The 12571-nt window shown below is 44.9% G+C and overlaps 1 protein-coding gene across 1 annotated transcript in view; it reads left to right on the top strand.

The window, feature by feature from the left end:
* LOC117352634 overlaps window positions 1–10339 on the top strand; it is a 43399-nt gene extending 33060 nt beyond the window's left edge. Inside the window, exons 5-6 of the mRNA XM_033929208.1 lie at window positions 4465–4554; window positions 9315–10339. Of these exons, the coding sequence (XP_033785099.1) occupies window positions 4465–4554; window positions 9315–9377 (153 nt within the window). The 3' untranslated portion in view covers window positions 9378–10339. The remainder of the gene's footprint in view (window positions 1–4464; window positions 4555–9314) is intronic.
* The last annotated feature ends 2232 nt before the right edge of the window (window positions 10340–12571 follow it).

The following is a 12571-nucleotide window of genomic DNA, read 5'->3' as shown; positions in this document are numbered from 1 at the left end:
ACAAGCGCCAGACCCAGAAGCCTTTACCTCCAACGTCAATTCTGACGTCAGAGGTGAAGGCTTGTGGGTCTGGTGCTTGTACGTGCTTAGAGGCAGGAAGAACAAGATCACAAAGGCAATGTGATTGACTCACGTTGACTTTGCGATCGACCATTTGGGCATCCCTGCTATACATATAGCTCATGCATGGTTATTTATTCTATAGTTTTATAGATTAACTTATACAAGGAGTAAAAATATGAAACCCCCCCCAAAAAAAACAACCCCAGCTGGGATTCTGCTTTCTACCATAAGCATACTATGATGGAGTGCCTTGAATAAGCCTGGATTTCCTTAATTGCATTCCTTCACGGGGTCACATTAAGGGAAGAAAGCTAACTTACCTACTTAGGAAGGCAGGACTTGGGCAGAGAGGAAGTTAAAACCCCAGAGTGTGCACAGAACAAGAAATCCTCCAAGCTAATTAGAGTACTGGGAAGAGAGGAGCATACTATGTATTATAATCTGAATTTTTAAAAAAATTTTTTATTATTGTTGTAATTGTCTATTGCTTATGTTTGACTTATTCTTGCTGTACACCACCTTGAGTGAGCTCCTTGAAAAAAAGCAGTAAAGAAATCCTAATAATTAAATATTTAAAGAGGTTTAAAAAGTATCCAATCTCCATAAGTAAAAAGCCCTGTGCCACAACCATTGATCCTCTAAGCTGAGAGGAAGTCCTCTAACTGTATTACTGCCAGTGGGTGGTGGTGCTTCAATATTTTGTTCTCAATTGCTCGGGTTGAGAAGATACCCTGGATTTCTGCAAATTTTGCATGTCTCTCACTACTAAAAATATGATAGTGAAACAGCAACCCCTACTGGCAGGAAAAGTATTGCCTGCATTTGATTTATCATTCCTTATGCTCAGTGGCGTACCTAGCATGTGTGACACCCGGGGCCCATCATTTTTTGGCATTCCCCCCTCTCCATCTGTATGAACATAAGAACATAAGCAGTGCCTCTGCCGGGTCAGACCATAGGTCCATCCTGCCCAGCAGTCCGCTCCCGCGGCGGCCCAAACTGGTCACGACCTGTCTGTATCACCAGAAGAGGCTCCCTTGCCACCTTGGTTTCTCATTTAAGTCCTGTCTTCCTATCTAAGTCCTAACCTTCCGGTCTTGCACATGCACAACCTGGTTTGGTTTCTATACTGATTTTTAGTAACAAGCTACACGTCACACATGAGTACCTAGGAAAAGGCAGACTCTTACATACTGCAGTGAGAAGTACAACAGCAATACACCCATTGTAAAACTAAAGCCAGACTAGTACAGATCAATCCTGCAGTCTAACAGAAAACCATGTCTTTCGAAGACACAGAAAACACCTTCGCCTAGTATGGAATGTCATCACAAACTTACCCCTCCCCCTTTTACAAAACTGTAGTGTGGATTTTAACCATAGAATTCTGAGCATCAGAGCTGCTACCACCACGGCTGGTGCTAAAAAACGCTCCACAGTTTTGTAAAAGGGAGGATAAAATAGAAATACATAGACAAAGGTTAAATTGAACCAGCAAGAAGCTGGACTCTGCATACAATGCAATACCACAGAAACAGTGACACATGTCTCCTAAAGCAATAAATAAATAGAAAATTTTTGTTCTACCTTTGTCTTCTCTGGTTTCTGCTTTCCTCATCTTCTTGTTACTCTCTTCCTTCCATCCACTGTCTGCCATCTCTCTTCCCCTATATGGCATCTTCTCTCCTTCTATGCCCCTTCCAGAAACTGTACGCCTTCCCCTTCCATCCCCATTGATCTGGTATCTGTCTCCTCTCCGTCCCCCCTGCTCTGGCATCTCTCTCTCCGCTCCCTTCCTCCTGTTCTTCCCTGGTCTTCCTTCTCAATTTATTTTCTGCCTCTGTCTAAATTCTTTTTAACTATTCAGTCCTCAATTTCCCTCTTTCACTGTGTCTACCTATAGCTTACCACCTCTTTCCCTCACCCCTTCCAGTAACTAACTCTATCCTCTTCCCTCAATCCTGCATGTGCCCTTTTTTTCTTTCTCCTCCCCACTTCCTTCCAGCATCTGCTCCCCATTTCCCTCACACTTCCATTCAGCAGCTGTCCTTCCTCCCCCCACACTTCCATTCAGTGTCTGTTTCCCTCTCTCTTCCCCTTCCATCTACTGCTCACCCTCTATCTCGCCCCTTCCATACACTGCCCTCTGTGCTCTTTCTATCCAGTGTGCACCCTCTCTCTCTCTCTCTCTTCCATATGGCATCTTCCCTCTTTCTATGCTCCTTCCATAAACTATCTATCCCGTGCCCCTTCTCTCCTTTGTACATGATTGATTTCAACTCTGTCACCTCTCCATTTTTCTCTCTCTGTCACTACCCCCTCCCCTATGCTCTGGCATCTCCCTCTTGCCCTTTCTTTCCTTCCCATCTCACGGTCTGGCATCATCCCTTCCCTGATTCCTGGCATCTCTCTCCTTTCCTTTTCTTCCATCTCTCCCTCCCCCTCCATGCTCTGACATCTCCTCCTTCCTTTTCCCATGATCTGGCATACCTTCCTCCTTCCCTCCATGCCCTTGCGTCTCTTCTTCCCTCCAAGCCCTGGCATCTCCTTTCATCCCTCCAGTTGGGTACAGCAACACTCTCCCCAATTCTCTCCCCCTCTGCTCCTTTTCCTCTTTCTGTCACCCAAGGCCTGGTGTCCTGAACTTCATCGGGCAGCAGCAGCATTCACAATTCACTGCTGTTGCTGGCTTCAGGCCTTCCTCTCTGTCGGGTTCTGTCTTCATGAAAACAGGATGTAGGCAGGACCCGGCAGAGAGGAAGGCCTGAAGCCAGCAACAGCAGCGAATTGTAAAAGCTGCTGCTGCCCGAAGAAGGTAATGGCGCCAGGCCTTGGAGCACTGAGGCAGACTGCTTCTCCCTCCTCCCAGCCGAACCCCCGCTGACCCTCCTATCTCTCCCCCCCCAAGTGAACCTTTCCGACCCTCCCAGCGAGAGCAGCAAACCTCCCTCCAGTAGCGTTGGCTGCTTCGCGGCTTTCTCCTGCCGGTGAAGCGTCACTGATGACATCATCAGTGATGCAGCAGAGGGAGGAGAGAGCCGCGAAGCAGCCGACGATACTGCAGGGAGGTTTGCTGCTCTCACTGGGAGGGTGGGAGCGTGATAGGGACCAGGCCGGCTATGCACTCTCCCTAAGGGTGCACCCAGTGCGGACCGGCCCCCCCCCCCTTGGTACACTACTGCTTAAGCTGTTTCTTATTATTTTCAGTTGGATCCTTTTTCCACATTTTGAAGGATTTTCTTTTAGATCTAATAGCTTCCTTTACCTCACTTTTTAATCATACTGGCTACCATTTGGCCTTCCTTCCCCCCTTTTTAAAACTAAAGGTGGCAATTCCATAAATGACTATCACAAATAAGGCAGTGCAATGTATGCTAATTCTATAACAACAAATTAAGTGGACCGCAAAGAGCGCTGACTGATATTCAGAAGTTTAAGAAAATGCTTACAACTACTCTTTTTATAGAAGCATTCCAATGAATGATGTTTCTGACTAATTCTGGTTTTTGGATTAATATATTATGGAGAGCTATATTGAATGATCTGTAATCTTTGTTTGCACAAGTCTTGTTTGCTTTATTTTATGTGTTATTATTTGTAATGCCGCCTAGGAATAGGCGGTTAAGAAATCTTTTAAATAAATAAATAAACAATATAATAGCCTTACTGGGTCAGACCAATGGCCCATCAAGGCCAGTAGCCTGTTCTCATGGTGGCCAATCCAGGCCACTAGTACCTGGGCGAAACCCAAAACATTTGAATGCCAAGATTCCATCACCAAATGCTAGCTTAAGTCAGCCTCTACATGCCTATATTTAGGTACTCGCACTTACACCATCTCAACAGCAGAAGTAAATGCTCCTCTACTATGAACACTCCCTTGCACTTATATGCTAAATGCAGTGGCGTAATAAAGGGGAGGGGAGGTGGGAGGGCACTGGCACCCATCCACCCCACCCCCCTCCTGCCACATGCATGCACCCCTTCCTTTCCCCCATACCTTTTTAATTTTCCTGGCTCGAGCAGCATCTCAAACTTGCTGCCCACGTCAGTTCTGATGTCACTTCCGGGTCATGTGCCTAGGAAGTGATGTCAGAGGGACAGCCGACAACGCAGGCAGCAAGTTCATGATGTTGCTCGCGCCGGGAAAATCCAACAGGTATGGGGGAAGGGAAGGGGGTGCGTGCGGCATGGGGGGTGGAAGAAGTGGGGGGAACAGAGAAGTGGGCAGGTGAAGGGCATCATTCACCCTCACTAAGCTACCATCTAAATGGGTTCAAAGCCTCATTTATAAAATAGTACTGAGTGCTCACCTAGTACGTGAAAATGTACACTTCCTCATGTAAATTCTAGTATTATATACCTTAAGTTTAACTGCATTTTAATTATATCATTTCACAGGATTTAACAAAGCACACAAGAATAAATATACCGTTATTGGGAATAAGAGGAAGAACAGCCAGGAAAGGCAACCGAACAAATAGAAAGCAGGTAAGCTATGCCTTTGTTCTATGTTAAGTGACTTCATTACATCCTCCATAAGCTGTACCCCAGGAAATAATGCAATTATGCACATAATCATGCAGTTTTGGATAGTTCCTAAAATCTGAGCTCTTATTTGGCTAGGAAGCAAAGGTGCTCAGGACCAACAGCTCACAATTTCAATTCTGGCTCAGATTTGAGACAGTTTTTTTTGCAGTTTATCTAAATCGGAAGGGGGTGGTGGGCCCAGGAACATTTACCACTCTAACAAGTATATTTGTAGTGGAAATCATGAGCCATCTAAAACCCACAAAATACAACTGCACCTATAGATAGGAGACACCTGAGGACTTAAGGGCTTCTGTAGTGTATAGTTAGGTACAATAGGATTTTAGGTGTTCATAATACAAAATAAGGGTATGAAGGTATATATGAACCATATAAGATTTGGCTTATTTATGAACATGTGGAGGGGCATAATAAAAAAAAATACGTCCCCTTTTGGCCTAGGCCCTAAACGCTGAAAGTAGAAGCAGGGAAAATGTCCATTCTCAAAAAAATAAAAAAAAACTTCCAAAAGGAGGTTTTTTTTATAATGGCCTGCCTCTACGTTCAGCTGTTTAAATGCCCAGACCACCACTACGTCTACACTTATAACATATAATCAACAAAAAAAAGCCTAACGCCCAACACAAAAGATTTTAGGTGAAGGAGGAGCCAGTCCTTCACCTAAAAGCTGGATTCTGTAACCGGTGTCTGTCAAAAAGAACTGCATATAGATTCTGCTGTGCATCATTTGTTCTGTGATTCTTACTAATCTTGGACACTTACAGTATATTGAAAGATTTTAAAGGTGTCTATTTTATAAAAGATAACATAGGCATGCATCTGCCTTTATTAAGTAGACTCTCAGCCCTGATAGCATGCACCTGCTCAATGTAATAACCAGAGGGGTAGCTCTCAGAATATAGAATCTTTACCCAGCAGAGAGTGCATTAAGTTGCCCCAAACACAGAGTAGTATCCAAGGCAGACTGAAAGATCTGGCCTGTTCAAGGAAAGAATTCAGGTGCAGCACTCCAGGACTCCCCCAAACCTTAGCTGTCAGTCTTTGAGCAGGGGGAGGAGTTCAAATGAGGCTCAGTTTCCCTAGGTGACTAAGTAATATATTTCTAGAGCCAAAGAGAGGCTGGAAGGGGAAGGGGTTAGCTAAATGAACCTTGGGAAAAAGCCTTCGGACAGGTAACAGAGCAGCAGCCTGGAAGCCAAGGCCGGCGTTAGGGGAGGGCAAAGAGGGCAGCTGCTCTGGGCCCCACCGTTCCAGGGAGTTGCATGGTCCGGGCATCTCTCTGCCTTGTTGGTTCAGCTCCCTCCCTCCCCCCCCCCTCACTTTCACAGTCATCTTTAAAGATCAAACTTTTTCTTTTCACAAGTGCATCAACACAGCAGACACTCTCACAAGCAGCCGATCACTGTGCTGAAGCTTTCCCTCTGATGCAACTTCATGTTTCCACTTGGATGGATCGCAGTAGAGGGAAAGCTTTGGAGCAGCCACCAGCTGCTTGTGAGAGTGTCTGCTGCACCAGCTCACCTCTGAAAAGGAAAAGCTTGATCTTCAAAGACGACCACAAAGGTAAAGGGAAGAGAGGGAGCTGGACCAACAAGGGGAGGAGATGCCCAGACCGTGGGTTCCCCTGGATTAGGGTTGCCATATGGCTCCAGAAAAAGGAGGACAGATTGAAACAGCCGGGTTTAACTTTCATTGAAAGCTATGGAAAAAAGGACAGACTGAGACATTTGGGTTTAATTCCATTGAAAGCACTGGAAGTAAAACCTGGATGTCTCAATCCGTCTTCCTTTTTCTGGAGCCATATGGTAATCCTACTCTGGAGCTATTTTAAATTAGCTCAGGGGATGAGAAAAAGAGAGGGGAAAATGTGGATCACAGGTAGGGAGGGACTAGAAAAAAACCAAATTATGAAAGGGGGATGGGGTGAGGGAGAGAGAGAGAGAGGCCAAGAGATGGTGGGCAATGAGATGGAGGGAGAGATTTTATAGAGACTTAGGCAGCCCTCCAAATTTGGGGGATGGGCAGGGGCCCCAATGGTAGACTGTGTGTGGGGCAGAACATTCCTCCTCTCTCCTCCACTCCCTCTCCCACAGGTGGTCATGCATTTTTTCTCTCTCACACTTCCTATGGCCCTGTGTCTCTCTTCTTTCCTCCTCTCCCTCGGCCCAACATCTCTTTCCCCTACCCCACATGCTGGTGCTTTAGTTCTACAGCATCATCTCTTTCAAGATAACCTACCTCTTGCTGACCCGGAAGCTATCTCTCTGTACAGTGCTGCAAAAAGCTTTTAGGTTGTCAAGAGGTGAGGCTGCCTTGAAAGAGCTGATTCTGGAGAAGTGGCAACGTGTGGGGGAGGGGAAAGAGACATCACACCACAGGGAGGAGGGAATAAAAAAGAGAGAGTAACTGGACTGCATAGTCTGTAGGGTGGGGGGAATGCTGAATAGTATATGCACTGCCTTTGGGGGAGCCTTAGCTATGAATGGGAGGCTGGGTCCCTGAGACCTTCCCTTGGAAAGAAAAGAGAATAGCAGAGACGCTGGACCCAGGAAAAGCAGGCTGGATGCAAGGGCTGTTGGGAAGAACATGAATTGTGTTGGAGCAGAGGATGAGAAGGACAAATGTTCAGTGGTGTGGTGTGGTGGGAGCGATGTTCTATCATGGGCAAGAGGAGGGAAGAACATCAGGAAAGAGAGCAAGAGCAATGTTGGACCATGAGGGAGAGAGGGAGGATGTGAGATGATGGACGGGGGAAGGGCCAGAAGGGAAGAGAGATAGGATAGGAAGATGGTGGAGGAAAAAGAACAGGAAGATGTCAGACCATGAAGTGGAGAGGAACAGGAGATACTGGGTTACAAGAATGGAGGGAGGGGATATACTGGAAATTAGGGAATCATGTGGGAGAGACTGAGGGAGTGACAAAGAGATGGATGAGAGGAGGATATTAAATACAGAGGCAAAGATGAAAGATAAGGAAATAGGCTGGTGAAGGCATGAGATGGGAAATGGGAGAGCTACAGCATGAGAAAGGGAGATAGAAAGTTGGTAAGTAGCTGAAAAGTAAAAAGGAGGACAAGGGTGAAATTTGAGTGGACAGAGAGGCAGAAAAGTAAAAATGAGCAGGAAGAGCTAAAAAGAAAAATCTATATATCAAAGAGAGAAGTAGTGAAGGAATGAAACAAAACAGGAAAGAAAAGACATATGGACAGCAACCACTGGAAAGGGAATTAATATCAAGACGACAAAGGTAGAAAAAAGTGTTTTATTTTAAATGTACATTGATCCATAAGATGGAAAATATGATATATCAAGCACCAATAAACCAAAAATCAAGCAATTCCTACATATAGGGCTCCTTTTACTAAGGTGTGCTAGCGGTTTTAGTGCGTGCTTAGCTCGCGCTACAATGCCGCATGCTAGACGCTAATGTCTCCATAGAGCTTGCGTTAGTATTTTTCATTTAGCACGTGGTTTGCACACGCTAATCTTCAGCGTGCGCTAAAAACACTAGCGCACCTTAGTAAAAGGAGCCCATTATCATCCAAAATTGAAAAAAAAAAGAGATGACCGCACACCTGAGTACAATATCAAAACAAATCCAATTTAAGTAGATAACTAACCCACCATAGAACCTTTTTCAAGGGTTAGTGATTTGTAATCTGGTATTATATCAAGATGAAGACAGAAAATGGAATGGAAAATGTCAATGCCAGATGGAATAGATGGAGTGGCCGAGTGGTTAGAGCAGCTGCCACACCTTGCAACTCTGGGCAAGTCACATAACACTTCATAATCCAAGGTACAAAATAAGAACCTGTCTAAAATACACCAACTGCTTTGATTGTCACCACACAGAAAAAGCGATATATCAAGTCTCATCCACTTTATCCTTTAACATCGGTCCACCAAACAAAATTTATTACTGTCGTTGGAATCTGGCCCTTGTATTTTCCTGTGTGGAGCCTTTCTATGGAGGGTTTTCCTATGGGATGTTGTCTAGGCCTATATTCTGTAGTGTTCTATTAGAAGGCTCCTAAAAATGTTACACAGCCTAAGTTTAAATACCAAATTTAACTATAAGCTGTGGATTATCTGCCTTTCTGTATAAACCTCTGCATAGGGTACAGCTATGTATTAGCCACTGCTTGGGTGTGCACGTGTTATTGTGTGCCAAATGCTGGAGTGCAGGTGTTAACATGTGCAGTACAGAGAGCTGCAAATAGTAAGCAAAAAACCCATGTACGTATGTCTGAACAAAACTGAAAATGAAAGCACACATATTTAGGCACAGATCAGGTGCTGATATGTGGTGACACTTCTGTTTTTTGTCTGGGCTTGCACACAAGAGCCGCACTTACTACAAAACCTTTATGCGCATGTGCCAGGCATGTGTCTATCCCCCTCCCCCCCCCCTTTTTGGTTTAATAGCACAATTTAACCACACATTAAATTTGATATGCACATTGCATAGTCTACCGCTCATTTATGTAAACAGGAACATGTATTTTAGCCACAACCCCTCTAGGTAAAGTGTAAAAGCAAGAATAAGCCATAGCTTATATGCATGAAAATACAGTATATGATTATGGGATTGCACAAATACTATTAGCACAACGCTGCTGCTACCAGTAGATTTTTAAGTTACAATGTATAAATTTATTTATGTATATGCCTGATTTTGAATGTTTGTTTACTTTCAGGCAGATATAGGAAAGCCTTTGTTGCCAAGAAATGAAATGCCACCAACCATTCCTGAGTCATAAAGGATAGAGCAAGCAAATCTCCTTGTGCTTGTTCTGCTGCATCAAGATACTTTTCCTGATTCATGTCAACCTTGCACAATTGTCTGTTCGGAAGAAACACTAGTATTTCCTGTGTATTTGTAATATTTTAGGAAAATGTTAATTTTGAAGAAAAGTAGGACCATGCAATAACTTTTAAAGGTAACAAAACGTTTACAGGGCAATCCTATAACTTTGGTGCCACATTTATATGCATCATACATGTAAGGGGAGGGTAGAATTTATCAATGTGGACTATTGTTAAGATATAACTGGAATTAACAGTGCGACATTAGTAACTAGGTCTCATTGCATAATATAGGGTCTATGATCAAATTGGACACAATAGTGATAAAATAACTCATCTTAACAATGACCCAGATTGATAACTACACTTAAAATATTTAGTGGCCCAGGGAGCTCAAGTAAAATAGTTTCCCCAAAACAAATGATGCTCCTGGGAAGAAAAAAGGGCCCAAAGTGGCCCGAAGGCCAAAAATGAAAAAGTTTACAAAATTAAACCAAAATCAGTATGAAAACAGAACACAGTAAAAACAAAGATGTATGACCAAAAGTACTAAAAAAAAGATGGGAAGGCACAAAAAAATTTTTTTGAAAAGCTTAACATGCTAAAGACACAGCTTCTCAGCTCTGCAGAAATCACCAAGAACTAATGGTCCTGGGAGCCAAAGTTGGGAAGGAAGGCACAGACACTGGCATGCTTGTGGTATGGGCACTGCCTTAAAAAATTTAAAGTGACAGTACACTTGGTAATGTCCAAATCAGGTTCCATGGATGATGTCGCCTACATGTGAGAGCATAAATGCCTGCTTGTCCTCACAGAAACATTCTTAACCACTGCAGCTACTCTTTTTAATTTTGTTTCCTAACCTTTTTTCTTATTTTTTTTTAAATCATAGCCTCCCTTTTGAAAGTTAAATGCTAGCACAGTAATTTTCTTTAGAGCAGGGGTGTCCAATGTCAGTCCTCGAGGGCCGCAGTCCAGTAGGATTTTCAGGATTTCCCCAATGAATATACATGAGGTCTATTTGCATGCACTGCTTTCATTGTATGCTAATAGATCTCATGCATATTCATTGGGGAAATCCTGAAAACCCGACTGGATTGCGGCCCTCGAGGACCGACATTGGACACCCCTGCTTTAGAGTATTTCCTCTTAAGTCAAGTCAAATTTGATTGTGTTATGATTTCTTGTCAAGTGGTCTCCATGCTTCTACCAAATCTTGCATTCTCTGGGTCCTATGCATGAAATAAGCAGCATTTCTAAGGGCACTACATTGGAGATTCTAAATTTCAGCTTTCTACCTGAAAGCCTAAGGTCTCTTTTTACTAAGGCGCGCTAGCATTTTTAGCGCACACAGAAAATTACCGTGCGCTACGCGGAAAATTAATGCCAGCTGGCGTTAAGGTCTAGCGCATGGGGCAATTTAGCGTGAGCTATTCCACGCGTTTATGCCTTAACGCAGCTTAGTAAAAGGAGCCCTAAATTTGGTTTCCAGAACCTAAACCTATTTCCTACACGACAAAGATAAAAAGTGAAGTGAAAAAGCTCACAAATTTTACTTCAACAATTGTACTGGTAACAACTTAGGGCAGGATTCACTGAACCTCCAAACCGCACACAATCTGTTTCCGTTAGCATGCCCCCTACACACGGCCAGAGCGATCCCCGCTCATGCACACACCCCTGATAGTAATGACAGGAGAAGCAGCCTCTTATCACTGCTGTCAGGGCTCAGCCCAGCCTAGATCTCTCTTGCCTGCTCCCGGACTCTCCTGCTGTTCCCTGCAGTGCAAGCCCGTGGTTTTAAAGTGGGCCCGCACTGTGGAGAATGGCGACAGAAAGCAGAAGAGTCTGGGAGCAGGCAAGAGAGATCTGCCCGACACCCCCCCAGGCCCCGATCTCTCCTGCCTGCCCTGCTCTGCTGTGCCTCCCCCCCCCCCCCCGACCGGCACGGCCCTCCCTTGCCCCCTCCCCACACCCCCCGGCACCAAAATATTGGGGGCAGGAGGGGTGCTCAGTCTGCTCCTAGGCCAACCACCCCCCGGCCCACCCCTGGTCGGCCCAGGCGGTCGGGCTCGGCCCACCCAACTGGTACCTGTAAAATACTTTGGAGCAGGAGAGGTGCCCGGCCCACCCAACTGGTACCTGTAAAATACGTTGGAGCAGGAGAGGTGCCCGGGTCCTCCTGCTTGGCTATTTTGCATGGGGTTTTACTAATTTGCATGGGACGATCGGGATCAGATTGCTACAGGCATTAGTGAATCGGGTTGGAGGGAAATCTGGTCGTAAAGTGGCAGACTTCAGAGGGTGGTGGTTAATGGTACCCTTTCTAAAATATCGGAGGTGACCAGTGGAGTGCCGCAGGGCTCGGTCCTGGGTCCACTCATTTTCAACATATTCATAGGGGATCTGACTCAAGGGCTTCAAGGTAAAATAACACTATTCGCCGATGACACCAAATTATGTAATATAGTAAGTGAATGCAGTTTACAGAATTATGTGGCGCAGGACCTGCTTACATTGGAAAGTTGGTCCTCAACCTGGCAGCTAGTCTTCAATGCTAAGAAATGTAAGGTCATGCAACTCGGAAGCGGAAATCCATGCAGGACGTACTTCTTGAACGGAGAAACTTTAACTAGGACTTCAGCAGAACGAGATTTAGGAGTAATCATCAGTGCAGACATGAAAACTGCCAATCAAGTGGAGAAGGCTTCATCTAAGGCAAGGCAGATATTGGGTTGTATCAATAGAAGTTTTGTCAGCCGAAAGCCTGAAGTCATAATGCCGTTGTACAGGGCCATGGTGAGACCTCATCTGGAGTACTGTGTGCAATTCTGGAGGCCACATTACAGTAAAGATGTGCGCAGAATTGAATCGGTTCAGCGGACAGCCACCAGGATGATCTCGGGGTTCAAGGGTCTCTCGTACAAAGAGAGACTGAACAAATTGCAGCTCTACACTCTCGAGGAACGTAGGGAGAGGGGAGACATGATCGAAACATTTAAGTACCTCACAGGACATGTCAAAGTGGAAGATGATATTTTCTTTCTCAAGGGACCCTCGGCCACAAGAGGGCACCCGCTCAAACTCAGGGGCGGAAAATTTCATGGCGACACCAGAAAGTATTTCTTCATAGAGAGAGTGGTTGATC

This window comes from Geotrypetes seraphini, chromosome 1, assembly GCF_902459505.1.
Source record: "Geotrypetes seraphini chromosome 1, aGeoSer1.1, whole genome shotgun sequence".
In the NCBI taxonomy this organism is placed as follows: Eukaryota; Metazoa; Chordata; class Amphibia; order Gymnophiona; family Dermophiidae; genus Geotrypetes; species Geotrypetes seraphini.
The sequence above is the reverse complement of the archived record's forward strand: the minus strand, read 5'-3'. Positions and strand labels throughout refer to the sequence as shown.